Source organism: Bubalus bubalis, chromosome 1, assembly GCF_019923935.1.
Source record: "Bubalus bubalis isolate 160015118507 breed Murrah chromosome 1, NDDB_SH_1, whole genome shotgun sequence".
In the NCBI taxonomy this organism is placed as follows: domain Eukaryota; kingdom Metazoa; phylum Chordata; class Mammalia; order Artiodactyla; family Bovidae; genus Bubalus; species Bubalus bubalis.
In genome coordinates, this window is record NC_059157.1 from 112,285,817 (window position 1) to 112,312,474 (window position 26,658).

Below are 26,658 nucleotides of genomic sequence, written 5' to 3' on the forward strand. Positions count from 1 at the left end.
TTCATCAAAATAAACTGAAAACCTAGACAAGTGTTATATCCATGTAAGTAAAGCATAATTTTTATCTGTTTATGTAACCCTCAATAAAGTTACAAAATGGGTTATAAAAGAAAATTTCAACAGTTGTGATGATGTAGAATCAATGTTTTAAAACATATGAATATGCCCAATTTTGTACTCTGAATGAGTAACAAATTGGGAATTCCTTTAAAGCATGCCTTGTTATCAACTTTTTTAACTTTTTTTTTTAATTCATTTATTTTAATTGGAGGCTAATTACTTTACAATATTGTGGTAGTTTCTGCCAAACATTCACATGAATCAGCCATGGGTGTACATGTGTTCCCCATCCTGAACCCCCTCCCACCTCCCGCCCCATCCCATCCCTCAGGATCATCCCAGTGCACCAGCACCCTGTCTCATGCATCAAACCTGGACTGCTGATCTACTTCACATATGATAATATACATGTTTCAATGCTATTCTCTCAAATCATCCCACCCTCGCCTTCTCCCACAGAGTCTAAAAGTCTGTTCTTTACATCTGTGAGTCCTGCTGTCTCACATATAGGTTCATCGTTACCATCTTTCTAAATTCCATATATGTGTGTTAATATACTGTATTGGTGCTTTTCTTTCTGACTTACTTCGCTCATACTGTATAATAGGCTCCAGTTTCATCCACCTCATTAGAACTGATTCAAATGCAAAAAATATGAAATGCTTCACAAATCTGCATGTCCTTCTTGCACAGGGGCCGTGCTAATCTTCCCTGTATCGTTCCAATTTTAGTGTATGTGCTGCCGAAGCAAACACTTCTTTAACTTTTTATTTTGTACTGTGGTATGGCTGATTAACAAACAATATTGTGATGGTTTCAGGAGAAGAGCAAAGCCCTTGTTATCAACTTCTAAGGAATAATTTTATAACTATCTTTTAAAGTTTCAACAGCTGAATTAACTTTCATAATTTATTCTGTTAAACTGCATGCTATTCAAAATATAATAAACACTTAATGAACCGTGAGTTTACAGATATAGTTTCCTTTTAAAAATGAAACACCAAGTACTTTTTGTAGCCATCTAACCTATTTTTTTTATTCTTTTCTTGGCTGTACCTCATGGCTTCCAGGATCTCAGTTTCCCAACCATGGACTGAATGTAGGCCACAGCCATGAAAGCCCATAATCTTAATCACTAGGCCACCAGGAAACTCCCCTACCTTTTTTTTTAAACTCCAAAAAAGATCTAAACCTCATATCTTCATCAGAAAAAAGTAAAAAGCATTTATTTCATTATCCTACTTACTGGTGCCATCTCCATGTTATTAATCTGAGCCTCATGAAAGCCTCCATCTGACATAACTTCTTCTTCTGTTTCTTCTTCTGCTGTAGCAACATTTCTTCTCTTGAATAACTGAAAAATAAAAGATTGTTACTAAACTAAAATAACACAAGGTAGTTCAACCTTCAAACACTAGGCACCCCACTTTTAAAAGGCATAAAAGATGGAGCTTTTTGAAAATCATTTTTAAAATTCTAATGTTTGTGCCTCCTTCAACCTTTCTGATGAGGAACTATTTCAGAATTCTCCAGTTTTATAATCTAATGCAATTAACTACTACAAGATATTGAAAGGTTGTTGTTGAATCACGCAAAGACACCGGGATTCTTGGCGCCCGGAGGAGAAGAATTCAACCCGAGGCCAGAGATGAGGCTTGATTGCTCAGAGCTTTTGAAGTTTTATTAAAGTATAAAGGAGATAAGAGAAAGCTTCTGACATAGGCATCAGAAGGGGGCAGAAGAGTACCCCCCTGCTAATCTTCAGCTGGATGTTATATAGTCACTAGCAGTCTGCTAATGAAAGAAAGGAATGTCTTAAAATTCAGAATGGCACCAGGCCCCTCACCCATAAGATGCATTTTGGGATAATCTTGGCACCAAATGGTTTATCCTGGGCCATAAAAAGATTAACTTGAATCCTGAAGAAGGGCAGACCACCATATAAATAGTTTCATTTACATAGATTAGGGGAACAATATCTGAGTATAACATACTGGTTTGTCAAGTAGGTTTTGAGCCAAGAGGCAGAACCACCTTGAAGACAGAGTTTGGAGATAAATGCATAGTACATTAGCATAGCTTAAGACAAACATTTCCATAAGAAAAAGGCATTGGTTATCTCTAGGTTTGAGAATAGTTAACTTCAGGTGAAACCAGGTGTCCTTATGGCAACACAGTATTTTAAGAGAAACCTCCTTTAAATTTGTATAGAGAAGGAAAAAATATTGCTAGTTTGTTTCCTCCTACCTTGTTTCCTCCTACCGCTTAAGAGAGATAAAAATGTCTGACACTTGCAGGCTTTTTCCTCCATTTGGAGACCCCTGGCCTTCCTGCCTGTTACCCTCTTAATATTATCACCAACACTTGATGAGGTAAAACTTACCAATAGAGGCCTGACACTACATGACACATAAAAAAGTAAAGTTGAAAAAGAAGCAGGGCATGCTTGGTCATTTCACTCCTTAAGTAGTTGACAGGACAGACGTACCAATACATCAGGAAAAATAGGATAAAAATGCTGCTGCTGCTGCTGCTGCTAAGTCACTTCAGCCGTTCATGTCTGACTGTACGACCCCATAGACGGCAGCCCACCAGGCTCCCCGGTCCTCGGGATTCTCCAGGCAAGAACACTGGCGTGGGTTGCCATTTCCATCTCCAATGCATGAAAATGAAAAGTGAAAGTGAAGTCGCTCAGTCGTCCGACTCTTCACGACCCCATGGACTGCAACCTACCAGGCTCCTCCACCATGGGATTTTCCAGGCAAGAGTACTGGAGTGGGTTGCCATTGCCTAACTTAATACCTCCCTCCTAATCCTAATGGATGGTGGATAAAGATTTCCTGACCTTCCCAATCTGTCCAGCAACCAATGATGACAAATGATGACTGCTTGAACGCTACTTTTAAAGCACCTATTAATTTGTGGAGGCAAAGGAGAATAGTTCTAATTAAAGGAAACCCACTACGGTGCCTTCCATTACATACTAAGAAGTACACTTATTCATCAAGCCATGGTAGAGTAACAACAACTTATCCTCTCGCCCTATATGACTAAAAGAAAGCAGACAAAATCCCTAAAATAATAGTTATCAGACACCAGATTACAGGCAACAGAGGCAGTGATACTTCAGAAGAAGAGAAACAAGATTAGTCTTATTGCCTCAGATTGCCTGGATGGAGTTTCTAGGCTACAGCACAGTTAGAGTGAACCTAACAGGGTCAAGCAGCCCCCTCAATTGAGATGGCATTCAGAACCAAGGAGGCCAAGACATCTACAATCTAAAGGCAGGTTATTTAAGACAAAGAAATCAACCAAAAGAAAGAACTCCAAAACCTGCAGAAGGTTCCCCTTAATTAGCTTTGTACTGACAAGCACAGGTGGAGTGAGGAAACAGTCAAAAGCTGGAAAAGAAATTGCCTTCAAGGAGCATGCAGAACAATTTTAGAGGTCACACAGGTTAAGAAATCATTTATGTTTCACCTGGCTGGAATAGAAAAGTGAACAGTTCCCTGGTGGCTCAGATGGTAAAGAGCTCACCTGCAATACTGGAGATCCAAGTTCCATCCCTGGGTTGGGAAGACCTAATATTTGGGGCACTGAGTAGAATACTCAGAAGGGTATCGACTCAGCAGAAAGGTAAATTAGTCCTAGATTATACATGCAAACTGGTTTCAAGTAACTAAACTACATGCAATGACAAATTCAGAGAATTATACATATTAAAAGAATACAAAAACTCAAACAACAGGAGGTAAAAATTACAATGCTCTGTATTCAATCAATAACTACAAGCACACAAGAAGAAAAGACTACCTATGAGGAAAAGAAAAGGCAATCATATCAATCAAAATCACCTAGAAAAGCAAAAGATGGCAGAACTGGACAAGGAGTTAAAATAGTTATAAATATATTCCATATGTTCAAAACTACAAAAAAGTATAAACATGATGAGAGATTTTTTAAAAATATTTTAAAAAAGCAAATCAAACATCTAGATATAAAAAATACAACTTGGGTGTGATTAAGAGCAGATACTGTAGAAGAAAAGATTAGGGAATCTAAGGACATCACAAAATAAAAGAGATGGAAAAAAAAGGCTGAGAAAATATGTACAAAATGTAAGTCAGCTGTGTGACATCAAGTACTTACTGTACATGCAACTGGAGCCTCAAGGTGGGGGTAGGGGAATAAATTTGGAAAATCAGTGGCCAAAACTTTTCCAAATCTGTGAAAAATACAAACCCACAAATCCAAAATCTCTAAGAACTCCAGGAAGAAATATGAAGAAAACATGATAGGACATTATATCAAACTGTTTACACTCAGGAATAAAAAGATAAAAGACAAAGTAGCCAAAGGTAAAAGACATTTCACAAGCGGGGAAACAAAGGTAAAACCGACAGAAGACTTGCTGCTGGAAACAATGGAAGCCACCGAGTGTGGATTAAACACATTTAAAGTATCAAGAGAGACTCTGGTATAGCCACTACAGAAGTTCCTCAAAAAATGAAACAAGAATGAAATTTTGCTATTTCCAAGAAAGTGGATGAACCTAGAGAGGATTATGCTTAGTGAAATAAGTCAGAAAGAAAGACAATAGATACTCTATGTTATCGCTTATATGTAGAATCTAAAACAAAAAACAAATATCAAAGGAGAAACAGACTCAACAGATGGAAAAAAAATTATCTATCCTTCCTACATATATCATATACCAATGTTAGCTATGGTCATGATGTACACTGTATCCCTAGCATTTATGTATCTTGTACCTGGAAGTCTGTACCTTTGGATCACCTTCCTCCAATTCTCCCTCCCCTAATTATCCACCTCTGGTAACTACAAGTCTGATCTCTTTTTCTAGGAGTTCAGATTTTTTGTTTTTTAGATTCCACATATAAATATGTGTCTTTCTCTGGCTTATCTCACTCCACACAATGCCTTCAAAGTCCATCCTTACTGTCTCAAAAAATCAGTTTTAAAAAAGAAACTACCAAAACAATCATGATTTATATACCATATAAATTGTACATACCATATAAAATTATATACCATGAAATTGTCAACAAGTTATTCCATGGGAAAAGTTGGCTGTCTACAAGTTTTATCAACTTGCTTACTTTACAAGATATTTCTTTAACTAAAAACATCAAGCAAACCTTCATTCTTTATCATTACAGTTTAAACTTTTTAGCAGCATTATGTTACCTACTCACATTGAGTTAGCAAGATTCTGCTTATTTCAAAATATTTTAATAGTAACTATAAATTTCACCTTTTTATACATAAAAAAATATAAAACTGGCTCAATCAGAACGACATCAACTAATAAATTTAAAATTTTGTTCTACTGGCATCAAATAAACAAAGGTCATTTATATAGGGCCTCCTAAATAACAGATACTAAGTACTAGTCTGCTGAAAGGAAAGCTCTAACAGCTCTGCTGTTATCTTCTGTGTACTTGGCAGCATTAATTTCTGTCCTACCCTCAAATCTAGCTGCACAGCTGGCCAAAGCCTGTGTCTTTTCCCGATAGATGACTGAGCAACTGTGGAAAGAGAAACAGTACTTAAATGAATCTGTTTTTCACTGATGTTTACTATTTTACAAATTAGGCATGAAACAAGTACTGCTGTGATAGTAAGAAGCCTAATTTGCTTTACCAGTTCTCCCTACATAAGATGGCACATATGAAACAACAAAATTAAAATTTTAAATGGAGCAATATTCCAAAACCCTATCATACAAATGTATTAAGGCCCTATCACAGTTCCAGATGTCATACAATGAAGATGACAGAACATCAACTACAAAGGTTTTTAGTCAGGTAAATGGGACCATACTTGCCACTGACAGAGAATCTGCCTTCAGACAATTAAATATGAAAAACTTATTTTGTTTATATAAATTTTACAATGAAGTCCAATAACATGAAGTTCCTATCACCAAGAAGAAAACAGTATAAAATAAATACTGTTATTGGCAGACTGCCATTACATCATCTTCAAATGGCTTTATGCTAAATATAACGCGTAGTCTACTGGTTATATTCAGATCTATACTTGTTCTTGTGTGCATACATACATGTAATTCATATTTACATGTGAATATGTAACAGTGCTGTTACCCCCAAATAATACAATTTATCCCCAAAATAGAAGCTAAATAAGAGCTCATCCAAAGAAAAGGTTCCACTTCAAATAAGACACAGAGATGAATAAAGATGCAACAAGAAACCAAGAGAAATGCATCCTTTTATGAATAAGTGGTTGCTTTCAAAAGATGGTAAAGCAGACTGTTAAGAACTTAATTTGCTGTACCTGGACTTCAAATAATTGGATTATCCAGTGCAGTGTTATGCAAAAGAATAGTGTATGTTGAATAACTCACTGTAACTGTAAAATATTTATAACAGATTACCTAATTCTCATGTATGAAGGGTACTGACTATTCACCTTCCTTTTATGGAGCTTTTTATAGTGTGGGGGTCAAATGGTCCTTCCAAACTGAAGTCTTAGCCAAAATAAATAAATAAATAAAACAACCTAAGTGCTCTAACTTTAAATTTCCTGGCCAAAAGTGATGGACCATTTGTCCTAAGGATTTTTAGAGAAAGGTAAAATGATGGTGAGTGTCAGATTCTCCTGCAGATGTTCTAAGGTTAAAAATGATCAAAATCCTTGTCCTAAATGTCATTATGAATAATACAGAATTTAGGGGTGAAAAGACTGACTTCTTGAAATTCCGTTTAAACTACTAGGTACTAAAAAATATGAAGACAGACACAAAGCTGTTGACAAACAATGAACCCAAAGAATGGGTTTATGAGATTCATTATCTATTCTTTATTTCTGTACATGTTGATAAATTTTCAAATTAAACTTTAGAAGGAAAAGCAAGGGACCAATTCTCAAATTGGTCACTTGAGAATTCATTAATACACACACAGAATCTTAAAAGAAGTTGTAACTTTAGAAAAATAAACCAAACAGGCCAAAATATTAAGTAGTAATTAAATAGTAATTGGGAACATGAGAACCTCATTCTTATATTCTACTTTACATCACCTTCACTCCCATACCCCTAAAATAAGTTGATTTTATTGTTGGGAGGGGGATATATATATATATATTTAACATTACTAAAATTAAGATACAGGAAGGTGCAGCCAGGATTGAAATAGAACATTAAGTTCTTTAAGAAAAATTAGTATGGGTAAAGGACTTACCTGCTCTTCTCTTTTCTGTTTACGTAACTGTAGTCCTTCTTCCTCCCTCCTTCTGCGCATCTCATCAGGATTCAGGGACTTATTTTTGTAACTTTTCAGGCGAAAGTTCTCTTTTCCTGGGGTAGTCATGATTTCTACAAAAATAAGAGAGGAAACAGAGGAGCTTAGCTTACTAGGAATCCTAGAGCTCTGTTACTTTAATAGTCCACTTTTTTAAACATATAAATGCCCAGACCCACCTCATAGGAATGTCTAAAAGCTAAATAGCTTTATTAAAGTCTGCAATTCAGTGTCTTTTAGCATATTCACAATTATATGCAATCAACACGAGTCAATTTTAAAACATTTTCACCACCTCAAAAAGCTATTGCTTCTAGTCTGGATATTTCATATGAATTGAATATGTCTGATCTTCTGTGAATGGTTTCTTCCACTTAGCATAGTATTTTCAAAGCTCATCCAAGTTGCAGCATATATTAGTACTTTATTCCTTTTTGATTGAATAATATCCCATTGTATAGATATACTCCATTATGTTTATCCACTCATCAAATGACGGATATTCGGGTTCTTTTCATTTTTTTGGCTACTCTGAAAAGTGCTTCCATAAACATTTATGGACAAGTTTTTATGCAGATCTGTTGTCATTTCTCTAGGGTACATATCTATATACTCCATTTAATCATTTCAAGAAGTGCCAAACTATTTTTCCAAAGTGGCTACACCATTTTACATTTACAAAAGCAGTGTACAAGGGCTGCCAATTTCTCCACATGCTCACCAACACCTGCTATCACAAAATTCAGTTCAGTCGCTCAGTCGTGTCCAACCCTTTTCGACCCCATGAATCGCAGCACGCCAGGGCTCCCTGTCCATCACCAACTCCCGGAGTTCACTCAGACTCACGTCCATCAAGCCAGTGATGCCATCCAGCCATCTCATCCTCTGTCGACTCCTTCTCCTCCTGCCCCCAATCCCTCCCAGTATCAGAGTCTTTTCCAATGAGTCAACTCTTTGCATGAGGTGGCCAAAGTACTGGAGTTTCAGCTTTAGCATCATTCCTTCCAAAGAAATCCCAGGGCTGATCTTCAGAATGGACTGGTTGGATCTCCTTGCAGTCCAAAGGACTCTCAAGAGTCTTCTCCAACACCACAGTTCAAAAGCATCAATTCTTCGGCGCTCAGCTTTCTTCACAGTCCAATTCTCACATCCATATATGACTACTGGAAACACCAAAGCCTTGACTAGACGGACCTTTGTTGGCAAAGTAATGTCTCTGCTTTTGAATATGTTATCTAGGTTGGTCATAACTTTCCAAGGAGTAAGCGTCTTTTAATTTCATGGCTGCAGTCACCATCTGCAGTGATTTTGGAGCCCCCGAAAATAAAGTCTGACACTGTTTCCCCATCTATTTCCCATGAAGTGATGGGACAAGATGCCATGACCTTAGTTTTCTGAATGTTGAGCTTTAAAGCCAACTTTTTCACTCTCCTCTTTCACTTTCATCAAGAGGCTTTTTAGTTCCTCTTCACTTTCTGCCATAAGGGTGGTGTCATCTGCATATCTGAGGTTATTGATATTTCTCCCGGCAATCTTGATTCCAGCTTGTGCTTCTTCCAGCCCAGCGTTTCTCATGATGTACTCTGCACAGAAGTTAAATAAGCAGGGTGACAATATACAGCCTTGACGTACTCCTTTTCCTGTTTGGAACCAGTCTGTTATTCCATGTCCAGTTCTAACTGCTGCTTCCTTAACTGAAGGATAGTTGATTTACAAAATTTTGTTAGTTTCGGGTGTATAGCAAAGTATCACAACCTTTTGATTCTAGCCATTCTAGTGGGATAGATGTCTTTAAATCTGTTTGCCAATTATACATCCTCCATAAAAATTTCTATTCAGATTCTTTGCCCATTTTTAAATTGGGTTGTAATTTTTACCACTGAGCTGTAAGAGTTCTTTATTCTACATAGAAGTCCCTGTCAGATATATGACTTATTAATATTTTCTTCCATTTTATAAGTTGTCAAATTTTCACTTTCTTGATAGTATACTTTGTAATTTTTTAAATTTTATTTTTAGCCGCATCAGGTCTTCCGTTGCGGCACACAGGCTTCTCTCTATTGGCAATACAGACTTAGCTGCCCTGCAGCATGTGGGATATCTCAGTTCCCTAATGAGGGATTGAGCCTGTATCTCCTGCAATGGAAGGTGGATTCTTAACTACTGGACCACCAGGGTAGTCCCAATGTTATACTTTTGAAGCACAAAAGTTTTTAATGTTCTTAGTGCCATACTTAGCAATTCTTAACCCTCAGGTTCATTCTAAGAGTTTTAGAGTCTTATCTCTTAAATTTAGGTTTGTCAACCATTTTGAGTTAAGTATGGCTTGACATTAAGGATCCAACTACACTATTTTGCATATGGCTACCAGTTGTTCCAGCACTACTGAAAAATGGAAAACCATTCTTTCTCTTTTGTATAGTCTTGATGCGCTTGCTGAAAATCAGTCAATTACAGATTATTTCTCACCTTTTAATTCTATTCCCTTGATGTGTATGTGTATTCTTGTGCCAATTCCACAAAGCCTTGATTACCAATTTTTTTAAAGTAAGTCTTAACATCACGAAGTATGCATCGTATTTTATTCATTTTTTTTAAAGACTGTTTTGACTTACCTGGATGGATGGATACACTGTGAGTGTATTCCATGTGACTATTAGAATTCCATGTGACTTTTAGAATCAGTCTGTCAAGTTCTACAAGTCAGGTGGCACTCCAATATGAACTGCATGGAATAAGTAAATCAATTTGGGGAGTGAGTGAAGTCAAGTCCTCAGTCTTGTCCGACTCTTCGAGACCCCATGGACTGCAGCCTACCAGGCCCTTCTGTCCATGGGATTTTTCCAGGCAAGAGTACTGGAGTGGGTTGCCATTGCCTTCTCCAAGAAATATCATGAGAGTTGCTGTATTTCTCTAATGCTTACTTTAGGCACAGATATACTAACATGGAGCTAAAATGCATGTGTATGTTTGTGTGTGTTAGTTGCTCAGTGGTGTCCAACTCTTTGTGACCCCATGGACTGTAGCCTGCCAGGTTCCCCAGTCCATGGGATTCTCCAGGCAAGAATACTGGAGTGGGTTGCCATGCCCTTCTCCAAAATTTGGGGAGTACTGCCACCTTAATGTTAATCTTCCAACCCATGAAGACAATTTTTTTTTTTACTTAGATATTTAATGTCTTTCAACAAAGTCTTGTAGTTTTCAGAGTACATTACATTTGTTAAATTTACTAAGTATTTTTATGTGTAGATGGAATTATTTTCTTAATTTCACCTTTGAATTGTTCATAACAAATCTATATAAATACAATCAATTTTTACATGTTGATTTTTGTATCCTACAATCTTGAAGAACTGAACTTGTTAATACGAGTATTTTATTAGTGGATTCTTTAGGATTTTTTGCATACAAGATCACGTCATCTGCCAGAGACAGTTTTGCTACTTTCATTCCTTTTCTTCTTCTTGCGTAACTGCCATGATCAGAACTTCCAATACAATGTCATATAAAAGTGGAGAGTCGACAATCTTGTCTTACATTCCCAATCTTACGAGAATGTACCCAGTATTTCAACACTAAGTGTGATGTCACCTTCCAAATTTTCATAGATGTTCTTTTTATCATGTGTAGGAAGTTCTTTCTTAATGCATAGTTTTTTTCATGCTTTTTGTTTTGATCAGTAAAGGATATTAGAATTTTGTCAAAAAAATTTTTCCATCTGTTGCAAAAACTTTCGTTTTTTATTTACTGATATATTACATAACTGGTTTGTGAACCTTACATTTCTCGGATAAATGCCACTTGGTCATGCTGTATAAATCTTTTTATGTGTTGCTGACTTTATTTGCTAGTACTTTATTGAGAATTTTTGTGTTTATATTCGTAAGAGATATTGGTCTGTACTCCCCTTATGATGTCCTCAGCATCAGGGTAATATTAGCTTTATAAAATATGTTGAGAAGTATTCCTCCTTTCAGTTTTTTTGCAAGAGTTGGTGAAGAATTAGTCAATCCTTTAAATGTTTGGCAGAATTCAGCAGGCTAGGGCTTTTCTTTGCAGGAGGTTTTATGATTAATCCAATCTCTTCACTTGTTGCAGGTATTGTTTAAGTCAGTTTTAGGCTTTCCAAAAGAACGTGTCCATTTTATCTAAGTTATGTGTCCATTTTTCCTAAGCTATAAAACTTTCTGGAGTAGGAAATGGCAACCCACTTCAGCATTCTTGCTGGAAAATTTCATGGACACAGGAGCCTGATGGGGTACAGTCCACGGGGTCACCAAGAGTCAGACACCACTAAGCATGCACGAATGCATGTAACACTGGTACACAGCTGTTCATAAGATTCCTGTATCATCCTCTTATTTTTAGTTATGTTCCTTCTTTCATCTCTGACTCTAGTAATTTGAGTTTCCTTTCTTAACCTAGCTAAGGTTTCTCAATTTTGTTGGTCTTCTCAAAGAACCAGTTTTTGGCTTCCTTAATTTTCTCTACTGTTTTTCTATATTCCAGCTCATTAATTTTTACCTTATTTTTACTACTTCCATCCTTCTATTTTGCTCTTCTTTTTCCAGTGACTTACTAAAGAAGGTTAGGTTATTGATTTGATATCTTTCCTCTTTCTTAATTTAGGCATTTATTGCTAGAAATTTCCCTCTAAGCACTGCTTTAGTTGTAGTCCCTAAGTTTTCTCAGGTGCTAACTTCATTTTCATTTATCTTAAAAGTATTTGCTGATTTTCCTTCCTTTTTCTTCTTTGACCCACAGACTATTTAGGAATATGTTCCTTAACTTCCACATATTTATGAGTTCCCCAAATTCCTTTCTGCTTTCATTTCTAATTTCTTTTCACGGCGGTCAGAGAACATCCTTTGTACTATTTCAATCCTCGTAAATGTGTTAGGTTTGTCTTGGGGCCTAGCACGTGGTGTGTCCTAAAATATGTCCCACATGCACTAGAGAAGAATATATATGTTCTGCTGTTGCTAAGTGGTGATGTGTTCTATACATATCTGCTGGGTCTAGTTGGTTTATAGTGTTGTTTCTTTTTTAAATTTATTTATTGAAGGATACGGAGAAGGCAATGGCACCCCACTCCAGTACTCTTGCCTGGCAAATCCCATGGACAGAGGAGCCTGGTAGGCTGCAGTCCATGGGGTCGCTAACAGTTGGATATGACTAACAATTTCACTTTCACTCTTTACTTTCATGCATTGGAGAAGGAAATGACAACCCACTCCAGTGTTCTTGCTTGGAGAATCCCAGGGACGGGGGAGCCTGGTGGGCTGCCGTCTATGGGGTCGCACAGAGTCGGACACGACTGAAGCGACTTAGCAGCAGCAGCAGCATTGAAGGATAATTGCTTTACAGAATTTTGTTGTTTTCTGTCAAACTTCAACATGAATCAGCCATAGGTATACATATATTCCCTCCCTTCTGAACCTCCCTCCCATCTCCCTCCCCATCCCACCCGTCTAGGTTGATTCAGAGCCCGTTTGAGTTTCCTGAGCCATACGGCAAACTCTCGTTGACCATCTATTGTACATACGGTAATGTAAGTCTCCATGTTACTTTTCCCATACATCTCACCCTCTCCACCCCTCTCATGTCCATATATAGTGTTGTTTCTTTGCTGACCTTATGCTAAGTGGTTCTGTCCATTATTGAAAGTACAGTAATCGAAGTCTCCCAACCACTACTGTTGAACTATTTCCTTTTCTTTTCTGTCAGTTTTTGCTTCATGTATTTTGATGCTATTATTAGGTACATATAATAACTTTGACCTATCTAGTGGATTGACCCTTTTATCACCATAAAGTGTCTCTCTTTATCTCTAGTAACATTTTTTTTTTACTATAAATTTATTTAATTGGAGGCTAATTATTGTATTGGTTTTGCCATACATCAACACGAATCCACCACGGGTGTACACGTGTTCATTCTTTGTTTTAAAATCTATTCTGTTATTAGTATAGCCACTCCAGCTTCTTTCTATTTTTTTTCATACTTATACCTTTGATGTATCCATATGTTTGAACTTAAAATATGTCTCAGGGATTTCCCTAGCAGTTTAGTGGTTAGGACTCCACACTTCCACTGTAGGGAGCATGGGTTCAGTCTCCAGTTAAGGAACTAAGATCCCATGTGCCACGATGCAGCCAAAAAATAAAATAAGGTAAATAACGTATGTCTCTTATAGAGAGTATATAGTTGGATACAGTCTGACAATTTCTGCATTTCTAATTAAACTGTTTAATCAATTCATATTTAGTGTTATTACTGATACAGTTGGCGTGATGCCTGCTTTTTCATTTATTTTCTGTCTCATGTCTTTTGTTCCTCTATTACTGCTTTCTTTTGTAGTATTTTTTAATGAAGCACTTAAAAATTTCTATAGTGATTTTTCACTGTATTTTTTTTGTTTTTTCCCCCTAAGAGTTGCTCAAGGGCTTTCCATACACTTTCACTTCTCAGAATCAGCTTCAGACTTAACACTCTTTTAATTCCAAGGACATATAGAAACATTATGTTATATAATTCTATCCCTTTTCCCATTTTATCATACTGTTGTTATATAATGTTACAAACCCAACAACAGTTATTACTAATCATCTATGTTATTTCCTTAGCTTAACATAGGTTTGTTCCCAATCACCTACTCTGAGCTGTTATTAGCAGATACATTTCAAATATATTACATTTCTACAGGCCCAAGAATACATTACATTAAGGCCCCTACACATGAAGTTACAAGCTGCAAACATGTATTCACATGTTCAATCATGTAAGTTAGTTCACGTTCTGGTGTACACTGTCACATGCGTGCATCTGTTATAAGTGGTTGTGCTTCTGTGTATGTACTTCACTGTACTGTACTGTATGTTGCTGTTGTTCAGATGTACTGTATGTTGTTGTTGTTGTTCAGTCGCTGAGTCATCTCCGACTCTATGCGACATCATCGACTGCAGCATGCCAAGCTTCTCTTTCCTTTACTGCCTCCTGGAATTTGCTCAGACTCACATCGATTGAGTCAGTGATGCCATCCAAACATCTCGTCCTCTGTCATCCCCTTCTCCTCCTGCCCTCAATCTTTCCCAGTATCAGGGTCTCTTCCAAAGAGCTGGCTCAGTGTCATGTCAGGATGGCCGAGTGGTCTAAGGCACCAGACTCAAGATTCTATCTTCCAAAGAGCTGGCTCTTTGCATCAGGTGGCCAAAGTATTAGAGCTTCAGCGTCAGTCTTTCCAATGAACATTAAGGGCTGATTTCTTTAAGGATTTACTAGTCTGATCTTCCTGTTGTCCAAGAGATTCTCAAGAGTCTTCTCTAGCACCACAATTCGAAAACATCAATTCTTTGGCACTCATTCTTCTTAGTATCTTTATTTCAAGCCCAGGATGTCCAGAAGCAAATGTAAAAGCAGCAGTGACATAAGCTGGTACTGCTAAGAAACTAAGTGCCAAACAATAATGATAGAAACAAAAGTGAAAATAACTGAGAGAGCAGAGGAAGTAACTTAAGAACTGAAGAGATTCACAATGCAGGAAACTGCAAGGGGATTTTCTTTATTTGAGAAAGCACTGTTAAGTTTTTGAGGCAAGGACACGAATGTAGAACAGCACAGGAAGGTTGCAACAGCTGTTCAGAATGCAATCCAGTGATACCGTGTCACCTACGACAAGAAGAACAGACCTACTACCCAGACATGACTGGATCATTTTTTTAAGAAGGTAGATTGAACGGAATCCAGCAAGGAACCAGAACCTGTGCCGTCAATGTCAGGCATGAGTAAAACTGCAGCATGCTTTCCATCTCCTACTGCTGACGATCCTTCAGCTCTACCATTTCCCACCTCCTCTCCCTACTCTAGTCAGCAACTCTTCTTTCCTGTTCCCTCAATGCCAGCCCCTGTATGCCAGCTGTTGTACTTTATTATTGTACTTTTCAAGGTACTGTACTGAAGATTAAAAGTGTTCATTTTTTTTTATTTTTCATGTATTATTTTTATGAAAAGTATTATAAACTTATTACAGTATAGTACTGTTGATATAAAGATGGTTGTGTTAATTGTGTACCTAGACTAACTTTGTTGGACTTATGAACAAATTGGACTTATCAGAACAGAACTCATTTGTATGTAGGGGATTTACTGTACACACATTTTACATACCTGCTTTTAAAATCAGTTTTAAGAAAAGGGAAAGAATAAAATGTGCTTTTACACTCTCTTTTCAGTTCAGTTCAGTTCAGTCACTCAGTCGTGTCCGACTCTTTGTGACCCCATGAATTGCAGCACGCCAGGGCTCCCTGTCCATCACCAACTCCCAGAGTTCACTTAGACTCACGTCCACCGAGTCAGTGATGCCATCCAGCCATCTCATCCTCTGTCGTCCCCTTCCCCTCCTGCCCCCAATCCCTCCCAGGATCAGAGTCTTTTCCAATGAGTCAACTCTTCACATGAGGTGGCCAAAGTACTGGAGTTTCAGCTTTAGCATCATTCCTTCCAAAGAAATCCCAGGGCTTATCGCCTTCAGAATGGACTGGTTGGATCGCCTTGCAGTCCAAGGGACTCTCAAGAGTCTTCTCCAACACCACAGTTCAAAAGTATCAATTCTTCGGCGCTCAGCCTTCTTCACAGTCCAACTCTCACATCCATACATGACCACAGGAAAAACCATAGCCTTGACGAGACGGACCTTTGTTGGCAAAGTAATGTCTCTGCTTTTGAATATGCTATCTAGGCTGGTCATAACTTGCCTTCCAAGGAGTAAGCATCTTTTAATTTCATGGCTGCAGTCACCATCTGCAGTGATTTTGGAGCCCCAAAAAATAAAGTCTGACACTGTTTCCCCATCTATTTCCCATTAAAATTACATAATTGCCTTCACTGGAGCTCTTTGTTCATGCAGCCCGAAACTACTACCTACAATCACTTGCTTTCAGCCTAAAGAAGGTCCTGTAGCCATCTTGCAAGTCAAGTGTGTCAGTAGCAAAGTCTCTCAGAAGGTGTATCTGGGAAGTATCATACCTTCATTTTTAAAAGACAGCTTTGCAAGATATAAAAAAATTGGGGTTAACAGTATTTGTCTATTACTCTACCACCTTCTGGACTTTGTTTCTGATGAGAAGTCAGCTTTTTTTTTTTTAATTAGGGTTCTTCTAAGTAAATAATTGGCTGTTTTCCTCTCCTTTTCTTATTTTCAACAGTCACACTGACAGGTCCATTTGCAGATTTTCTTACATTGATCCTACTTGAAGTTCTTTGGGCTCTTTGGATGTATATGTAAGTCACTCTTTTTCTATAAATTTGAGATGTTTTCAACCATTATCTCCATGAATACATTTCCACTTTTTTTTCCTCCCCTTTTCTTCTGGTACTCTCACTATGTATACTGTGATGCAGTTAATGGTGCCCCACATTCCTCTGAGGCGCTTTTCAATTTTATTCATTTTTTTCCTCTCCCTTCTTTGGATTTCTATAGATCTATTCCCAGTTCACTAATTCTTTCTTTCCACCAGCTCAAATCTTACTATTGAGCCCCCTAACTTTTCATAGTTATAGTACTGTTCAACTCCAGAATTTCCACTTGGTTCTTCTTCAGAATTTCTGTCCCTTGATTGTTAGTATCTATTTGACACAGGTTGTCATCATATTTGACTTCTTTGATGAAGGTTTCCTTTGATTATTTGAATACATTTATAATGATTACTTCAAAGCCTATTTCTATTAAATCCAACATCTTTTCTCACAGGCAGTTTCTATTGTCTGTTTTTCCCAGTGTATCAGCCATATTTTCCTGGGCTTTGTTTTTGTTTGCACATCTTTTACCTTTTTACTGGGAACTCACCATCTTTTATAATACTATGTGGCAACTCTGAGTACACTCCTCCATCTATGAGGTTTTATATTTTTATCTGCTTACTTGTTTAGCAATTTGCTGTTTTATTTTAAAGAAGTCCACTTTCCCACCACACACACCCAGCCACTTGGAGTGTTAAACCTCTGACGTTGATCCTCAGTGGGGAAATAGCCCAGATATGCCCAAAGTCATCTTGCCCTAACAGTAATTTGTCAGGACTCTTTCTGTGACTACTCCCAGATATTAACCTCCACTAATTGCCAGCTGATCACTCTAGTGTTTTTAAACAACAGCTTCAGGCACAAATTGTGCTACAGAGGAATCCAATCAGATTCAGGCTCCTTTGAAGGAGTAGTTTCAAGTCAGTGTTTGACATTCACTGTCCCCAGAAAGGCTCCTTCCAGCTGTCTCTTATCCCAGGTTCTTGCTGGCAAACTCAATGGCCTGAAGTTTAGTTTGTATCTTCTTGAATCTATAAACGTCCCAACTGCCTTTGGGAGGCAGTTTTCACAAACAATCTCCACTGTTTGTGAAAGTACTCGTAGGTTTGAACTTCTCCAGCTCTACTGCAAATGAAGTCAGTTCCTTGAGGCAGAGATTAAGAGCTATGTTTTATGACCTGCTTCTCTCCTCTCAGTTCACTCAGTCATATCTGACTCTTTGCAACCCCATGGACTGCAGCACACCAGGCCTCCCTGTCCATCACCAACTCCCAGAATTTACTCAAACTCATGTCCATTGAGTTAGTAATGCCATTCAACCATCTCATCGTCTGTGGTCCCCTTCTCCTCCAACCTACCCCCAAGCAAAATCTCTGAATAGAGGCTCTCAAGATGAGGATGTGAACAACAGCACATTTTTTGGAGTGACACCCATTTAAGAATTGAGTATTTGGTGGGGGACAGGTAGCAAACAGAGACTGTCTCTCTTGACATAGAACTACCACTTTACAACCTACAGAAAAGGTGATCTACTCCCTAGCAGCTCTGTTACCAAGGTAACCCTTTATTCCACAAGTAGGGGCTGGACAGAAAGTAGCCCCCTACTTCTGCAACACATTTGCCCAGAACTTACCCTCAACAGCAGGCATGTGGGGGTAGGATGAGAAATCCTGATGTCCTGCTTCTCCTAAGAAGAAAACATTCCTTCCAGCAGAAGTTGCCCATTTACTGTATGCCCTAGGACCTATTTCCAAATCTCTAAGAAGTTGCTTTTTAATAGTTTTCCTCTGTTGTTCTAGTGACCAGGTCTGCAGAGTTCTTATGCTATCAGACTTAAAAGTCAAAGCAACAGTTATTTTTAAGATGATTTTGATGCAAGCCTGGTTTGAGAATCACTGATTGATAGTGTCCTATGTCACATCACCTATTTTACTTGAATCTCTTTAAAAAACAAAAAAGCGTACAGGGCAAGAATTATTATTCTCATCCTTTATAGGGAAGGATTCAGGAGGCTCACAGATAATTAAGGTCAAATAAGGTCATAAGGATGGGGCCTTAATCCAATAGTGTGGGTGTTCTTACCAGAGCAAGAGACACCAGAGACCTCTACCTACACCCACTGCCCCATGCTCAGACAAGAAGTTATGTGAGCAAAGAGACAGAAGGTGACCATCTGCAAGTCAGGAAGAGAGGCCTTACCAGAAGCCAACCCTGTTGGAACCTTGATCCTAGACATGTAGCCTCCAGAACTGTGAGAAAATGAATTTCTGTTGTTTAAATCACCCAATCTGTGGTACTTTTTAAATGGCAGCCCAAGCAGACTAATACATATACCCAATGGTATTCTGTCAGATAGACTGAAAGACTGGTGCAATGCAGATGAGAATTTGCAAATAATTCTGAAGGAATCATAACTAATGGTGTTGATTCTTAAGGCAAGTAGCATTTTGGTTCTGAAATATCACAGGACAGCATAATATCAACAGTGCTGCAATGATATCCATATTAAAGAATCAGAAGTTTCAGGTTAAAGATATAGTAGCATAGAAACAGGGCAAGATCCGGATAAAGTTTACAACCAAAATCGATTAGATTTAAATAACTAGAAGCCTAGATTCAACATGGAGGTGGAAGGGCAAGCAATTAAGGAAAGGCAAAGTTGGGAACACAGCATACACATACAGACAGAGAAAAAATGATAATATAAATGGAGCAGAAGGTAAACTGAACAACTGGGGAAGGTGGATGAAAGGTAAACAGGTGGGCTTTGTACATTTCATCTATAAGATTTAAATTATTTCAAAAAAATTTTAAGCAAGAAAAATTCTAAAGAGGAAAGAAATGGTCACACAAAACTTAATTATTCACTTGCTTTTTATTAAAGTGACATAAGCAGCAAGTCCAGAGAAGAGGTGTGGCACTGAAGCCCTACTTTCAAACTTACTTCTAAGCACCAAGATGTAGAGAAGATACTAAAATTCTGTGAATCTGGGTTTTCTTATTAGCACTATGGAGATCATACTTCATAAGGTGAAGAGAAGTAACATATGAAAGCATACTTCGACTGTCTGGCCCATATATAGATCACACCTGATATTTGTGTAATGAAATGGCTATAAATAGCTCTAAATGTTCAAAAAAAGATCTCATCTGACTAAACTGATCAGGGGTGGCTTCATAGACAAGATGGTGTTTCAGGAAGGCTGTGAGGCACAGATAGGACTACAGGAGCTAAAAGAGAAAGACCCACAAAGGTGGAGACCTTAGAAAGAACAACCTTAGAAAGAATTGATAAGAACAGTAGTAAGTCATGTTTCATTAGAGCAACTGTTCTTTAAAAGAAGTAAGTACACATGAGAAATGCAAAGGCCTCTTGTTTTTTTCTTTATTACTTCTTTGGTTAAATTTTGGTATCAAAGAACTCACAAATGACTCCAACATTCTAAAAATTTCTACCATTCATATAGTGCACCTGTGTCTTTGAATTACAAAGCATTAAAAAAAAAAAAAGAAGATGAAAGAAATCCAAACACTATGGAAGGGTATAAAAAGAAAAATGAAAGTGTATCTCCCTCACTGTTTCTAAAGGTAGCCACTATCAAGTTTTCCATTTATCTTTTCAAGAATTGGTTATACAAACACATACATACCCTTTCAGTTATTACTGTATACTGACAGAGCAATTCTATACCCAGTTTTGCACTCTGCGTCAACCTTCAACTTTCCTAGAGAGCTTTATCATTTTTAACAACATAGTAATTTTATAGCATAATAACTAGACCAGACACATCACTGACAATTAAGCCTGACTTCAACTTTCCATTGGGGCTTCCCTGATAGCTCAGTTGGTAAAAAATCCTCCTGCAATGCAGGAGACTACGGTTAGATTTCTGGGTTGGGAAGATCTGCTGGAGAAGGGATAGGCTACCCACTCCAGTATTCTTGGGCTTCCCTTGTGGCACAGCTGGTAAAGAATCCACCTGCAATGTGGGAGACCTAGGTTCAATCCCTGGGTTGGGAAGATCCCCTGGAGAAGGGAACGGCTATCCACTCCAGTATTCTGGCCTGGAGAACTCCATCGACTGTATAGTCCATAGAGTAGCAAAAAGTAGGACACAACTGTGAGCAACTTTCACTTCACTTCAATTTTCTACTACAAACAATGCTGTAACCAATATTCTCTTTCATGTATTTGTAATTATAGCCATAAATGAAATAAAAACAATGGAATCTCAAGGTCAAAAATATGTTCATTTAACATTTTACTACTGTCAAAGTTCCCTCTAAAATACTGCACCAATGTACCAGTGACTGAGTGCAACAGTTCCCCACCACCATCACTTACCCAAGGCTGATTCAAAATTTTCCATATCTGACAGTATAACATGTGAAAAAAAAAATGTTTCTCATGAACACTAGTTCCATAATACTCTGTTATATGCTTTTTTCACTTTCACTCATAAGTTATTCAGAGGTATGGTGATGAGATGGCATCAGCAGTCTGGTGTCTAAAGGAATGTTTGTTGTATATTCTTATGTTTTAAAATGTAATCTTTATTTCTAAAACAATAAATATTAACAGATACACAATAATATAAAAGTTTTTCAGCAACCTCAGTCCATGTAAATCTGACACCAAAATATTGAGAATCTTTGGTTCAGATAATCTTCTCTGTCTTAAGAGGGGGAAAACAATCCTTTGATATTCAGACAGCATTCAATTCATAGATTAAGGAAACACATTTACAATACTGTATCTGTTTGGTCAGAAATTATGTATTTCCACTTATCTCTTTTGTTACAATGATAAATGTAATGTTTCCTTCCATTATATCCTAATTGGTCATTGTTTGTTTATAGGAAAATTACTCATTATTATATGTTCATTTTTTAAAGCCAGCCACTGAATTAAATCAGCTACTGAATTCTGTTTCTGATACTTTCAGATGACATTCTTGACACTGTTTTTTGGGTTTTTTTTTTAAAGCTTATGTTTATTGGGGTATAATTTACATACAAACAGGAGAATTCTTAAAAGAGATGGGAATACCAGACCACCTTACCTGCCTCCTGAGAAACCTGTATGCAGGTCAAGAAGCAACAGTTAGAACAGGACAGGGAACAACAGACTGGGAAAGGAGTACATCAAGGATGTATTTTTTTGTTTATTTAACTTATATGCAGGGAACATCATGCAAAATACAGGGCTGGATGAAACACAAGCTGGAATCAAGATTGCCGGGAGCAACATCAATAACCTCAGATATGCAGATGACACCACCCTTATGGCAGAAAGCGAAGAGGACTAAAGAGCCTCTTGATGAAGGTGAAAGAGGAGAGTGAAAAAGCTGGCTTAAAACTCAACATTCAAAAAACTAAGATCATGGCATCTGGTCCCATCATTTCATGGCACATAGATGGGGAAAACAATGGAAAAACAGTGAAAGACTTTATTTTCTTGGGCTCCAAAATCACTGCAGATGGTGACTGCAGCCACAAAATTAAAACACACTTGCTCCTTGGAAGGAAAGCTATGACAAACCTAGACAGTATATTAAAAAGCAGAGACATTACTTTGCCCACAAAGGTCCATATAGTCAAAGCTGTGGTTTTTCCAGTAGTCATGTATGGATATGAGAGTTGGACTATAAAGGCTGAGCATAGAAGAATTGATGTTTTCAAACTGTGGTATTGGAGAAAACTCTTGAGTCTCAATGGACGCTGAGTTTGAGCAAACTCCTGGAGGTAGTGAAGGACAGGGAAGCCTGGCATGCTGCAGTCCATGGAGTCACAGAGAGTCAGCCACGACTGAGCGGCTGAACAACAGCAACAAAATTTACACACAGTAAAACTTGCCATTTAAGTTAACATCATGACTATGAAGATGAGAACATTTTTAGCACCTAAAAAACTTCAGTCAGGTCCCTCAGTAATAAATCCACTTGCCCCAATCCCAGGCAAACTGTCCCTATAATTTTCATTTTCCAGAATGTAAAATAAATGGAGCCATACAAAATGTAGCATTTTGCATGTGGCTTCATTCACTTAGTATTAACTAATTTGAGCTACCTTCATATTGTTGTATCTATTAGTAACTGATTCATTTTATTGCTGAATTATATTCCATTGTATTTCACAATATGCTTATCTATTCACCAGTGATGGGCATCTAGACTGCAGTTTGGGGTGATGATAAATAAACTACTATAAACATTCATATACAGCTTTTGCTTAGATCAGTGATTTCATCGTACTTGGTTAAAACATAAGAGTGAGACTGCTGGGTCATACAGATCCACTGGAGAAGGAAATGGCAACCCACTCCAGTATTCTTGCCTGGAAAATTCCATGGACAGGAGCCTGGCAGGCTACAGTCCATGGAATTGCAACAGTCGTACAGGACTTAGCGACTAAACCACCACCATTTTAAGTATAAGTTTAACTTCACAAGAAATTGTCAAACTGCTTTCTACAGTGGCTATAATATCATGCATTTCTACCAGCAATTTATGATAGCTCCAGTTGTGTCATAGTAGAGATAGTTTTAAAAAAATCACGTTAAGTACCAACCATCCATATCTATTTCATTAAAGTTAAAAACCTGAATGTGTGTTGAATTAGATCAAATGTCTTTTTGGCAGTTATTAAAATGGTCATTGTTTATCTCCTCTGACACATTAAACATGATGAGATATTAATACATTTCTTAACAATGATTGTTGACTCCTGGAATAAACACATTTGGTCACAGTGTATTATTCTTTATAATTATTAGTTTTCTTAAAAATGTTTGTCGGTATCCATACATGAGATTGATTATTTAATAAAATACCCTCCTCCCTCTTTGGGTGGATATTGTATTCACCACATGATTCCAGTTTTATGACATTCTGGAAGAGGCAAAACTATTTAAAAGATCAGCAGTTGCCAGGGGTTTAAGGGATGAATAGCAAGAGTGCAAGAGGATTTTGGAGACAGTGAACTTATTCTGTTGGATACTGTAACAGCTGATACATGTCATTTTACATTTGTCAAAACCCACACACAGAGTGTACAACTCCAAGAATGAACCTAAATGTGGCCTACTGGCTTTGGGTGATAATGATGCATCAATGTTCACTGGATTACAACCAATGTACCACTCTGGTGAAAATGTAAGTGGTGAGGGACACTGTGTGTATATAGGGTAGGCAGTAGATGGGAACTCAGTAGTTTCCAATCAATTCTGCTGGGAACCTGAAATTGCTCTAATAGTCAACATTAAAAAAAAAAAAATCAAGGATTTCTTTGCAAATGAAATAAATGAGACTGAGTTCTCTCTGAGCATGGGAATGAGGAGATTATATTTGCCGTGTGGGAGGTTTTTTGAAAAGCAGACACAACTGTCCTTTCAAAAATTTGAAGCAATAGGTCTGACAAACACCAGGTCTCTAGTGCTGTTCTTTCAAAAATTACCAAGTGTATTCTGATACGCATCTGCATGCAACTGAAAATCTCCATAGTGGGAGCAAAAGTTTTACTGGAAACAGATGCAAAATAATTTTGTCTCCCTTATGGCTCAGGGGGTAAAGAATTTGCCTGCAATGTAGGAGATCAGGGTTCAGTCCCTGGGTCAGGAAGATCCCCTGGAGAAGGGAAGGGCAACCCACTCCAGTATTCCTGCCTGGAAAATCCCACGGACAGAGGAACCTGGCGGGCTACAGTCCATAGGGTCTCAAAGAGTCAGACACAACTTAGCGACTAACACTCTTTTCGTTTCAATGCAAAACACAACTGAAATGTAGGCTGCAGTTGGACTGAAGAAAGCTCAGGTAACAAAGAAATGAAATCATTTCCATAGAGATTTATAATCAAATGAACATGTAATAGAATGAGAAAATTATCTTTATACTAAGCAAACATCTTTAGGATATTACCACCTAAGTGACTAATTTAAAAACTTAAGTTATTGTCAGTAACTTTGCACTCTCTCAGGAACCAGAAGCCTTTAAAATTAAAGACATTATGCCCAATTTTCCTTGTTTTCTAGGAAAATAAAGCCCCCAAAGCAATAAAGTTAAAAGCAAGATGCAAAACTGGTGGTAAAATAGAAATGTACTCTTCCAAAATGAAATCTCCCAATTTCCCCTTCATGTCTATTTAGTTAAAATAATGAAAATTTGCCTATTATTCTGTCCAAAGTGTTTGATTTTATCTATTCCTATCTATTCTCACTGCCACCAGTCTGATTTAGGTGCCTATCATACAGATAGATAACTTGTAGTTGTTCAGTTGCTAAGTCATGTCCAATTTTTTACAGCTGCATAACTGCAACAGCTCTAAACCACCCTTCCTTAACCTTAGACTGTTTGCTTTTTAATTCATCCTTCACACAGCTCTCAAATTAACCCTAACACTTTGTCACTGCATAATTTCAATGTCTAAGAACCTGTGCTCATGTATGGATGTGAGAGTTGGACTGTGAAGAAAGCTGAGCGCCGAAGAATTGATGCTTTTGAACTGTGGTGTTGGAGAAGATTCTTGAGAGTCCCTTGGACTGCAAGGAGATCCAACCAGTCCATTCTAAAGGAGATCAGTCCTGGGTGTTCATTGGAAGGACCGATGCTGAAGCTGAAACTCCAATATTTTGGCCACCTTATGCAAAGAGTTGACTCACTGGAAAAGACTCTGATGCTGGGAGGGATTGGGGGCAGGAGGAGAAGGGGAGGACAGAGGATGAGATGGTTGGATGGCATCACCGACTCGATGGACATGAGTTTGGGTGAACTCCGGGAGCTGGTGATGGACAGGGAGGCCTGGCATGCTGTGATTCATGGGGTCGCAACGAGTTGGACATGACTGAGCGACTGAACTGAACTGAACTAAAGGACTTAGAATGAGTTTTTAGCACTTCTTAGATCAAATCTGAACTCCTTTGTCCTATAAGTTCCTTTGGCCTTGATTCATTCAATATTCTTTCCACTCTTCATCACCAATCTATACCCAAAACACACTGGGTGTAGATACATTTTTATTATATTGGTATACACTATATTCAGTACCCTGAGTCAATCCAAGCAGTCAATAAATCTCAAACACCTGCTGCTGCTAAGTCACTTCAGTTGTGTCTGACTCTGTGTGACCCCATAGACAGCAGCCCACCAGGTCCCCCATCCCTGGGATTCTCCAGGCAAGAACACTGGAGTGGGTTGCCATTTCCTTCTCCAATGCATGAAAGTGAAAAGTGAAAGGGAAGTTGCTCAGTCATGTCCGACTCTTCGCGACGCCATCGACTGCAGCCTACCAGGCTCCTCCATCCATGGGATTTGCCAGGCAAGAGTACTGGAGGGGGGTGCAATTGCCTTCTCCAAAACACATGCTAACCACTGTAAATATTTAACATTCACAATATTCTTTGTGCAACACTATAAAATGTTAGTATATTTAATTCCATTGTATAAATAAAGCATAATTTTATAAGAAAACATGACATGTACTTAATATTAAAAAACCAAAACTATAAGTATGACTACAAAATAAACAAGTTGCAGATTTATAAATTTAACCATAAATGAATCTTAAGTATAAAAAATTTTCAGTTCATTGGTGAATATTTTTGGAATCTATTTTTTCATTAGAGAATGGAGAGGTGTGAGTTTGCATTCCAGAGTATATGCTCTCCCATTTGTAAATATTTATTATTCATTTGTTGTCAACCTCTAGTCAAGTGGGTTTCCCTTGTGGCTCAGCTGGTAAAGAATCCGCCTGCAATGCTGGAGACCTGGGTTCAATCCCTGGGTTGGGAAGGCCCCCTGGAGAAGGGAAAGGCTACTCACTCCAGTATTCTGGCCTGGAGAATTCCATGGACTGTATAGTCCATGGAGTTGCAAAGAGTCGGACACAACTGAGTGATTTTCACTTCTAGAGTCAAGTAGTAACAGGTCCCTTAAAAATATTTTAATAAAAATTAGGAAAGAAAAATGAAATTTAAAATATCCTACCCATTATCTTCCCTGTAAAATCATTAGAGTAT

The 26,658-nt window shown here is 37.8% G+C and overlaps 1 protein-coding gene and 1 non-coding gene across 2 annotated transcripts in view; both read right to left on the reverse strand.

The window, feature by feature from the left end:
• KPNA1 (karyopherin subunit alpha 1) overlaps positions 1-26,658 on the reverse strand; it is a 70,926-nt gene that overhangs the window by 35,588 nt on the left and 8,680 nt on the right. Inside the window, exons 2-3 of the mRNA XM_006057209.4 lie at positions 7,290-7,423; positions 1,307-1,414 (exon numbers count right to left, since the gene is read on the reverse strand). Of these exons, the coding sequence (XP_006057271.1) occupies positions 1,307-1,414; positions 7,290-7,418 (237 nt within the window). The 5' untranslated portion in view covers positions 7,419-7,423. The remainder of the gene's footprint in view (positions 1-1,306; positions 1,415-7,289; positions 7,424-26,658) is intronic.
• Positions 709-815, reverse strand: LOC112587344. The gene has a single exon (XR_003111839.1). It is a non-coding gene; the product is annotated as a U6 spliceosomal RNA (small nuclear RNA).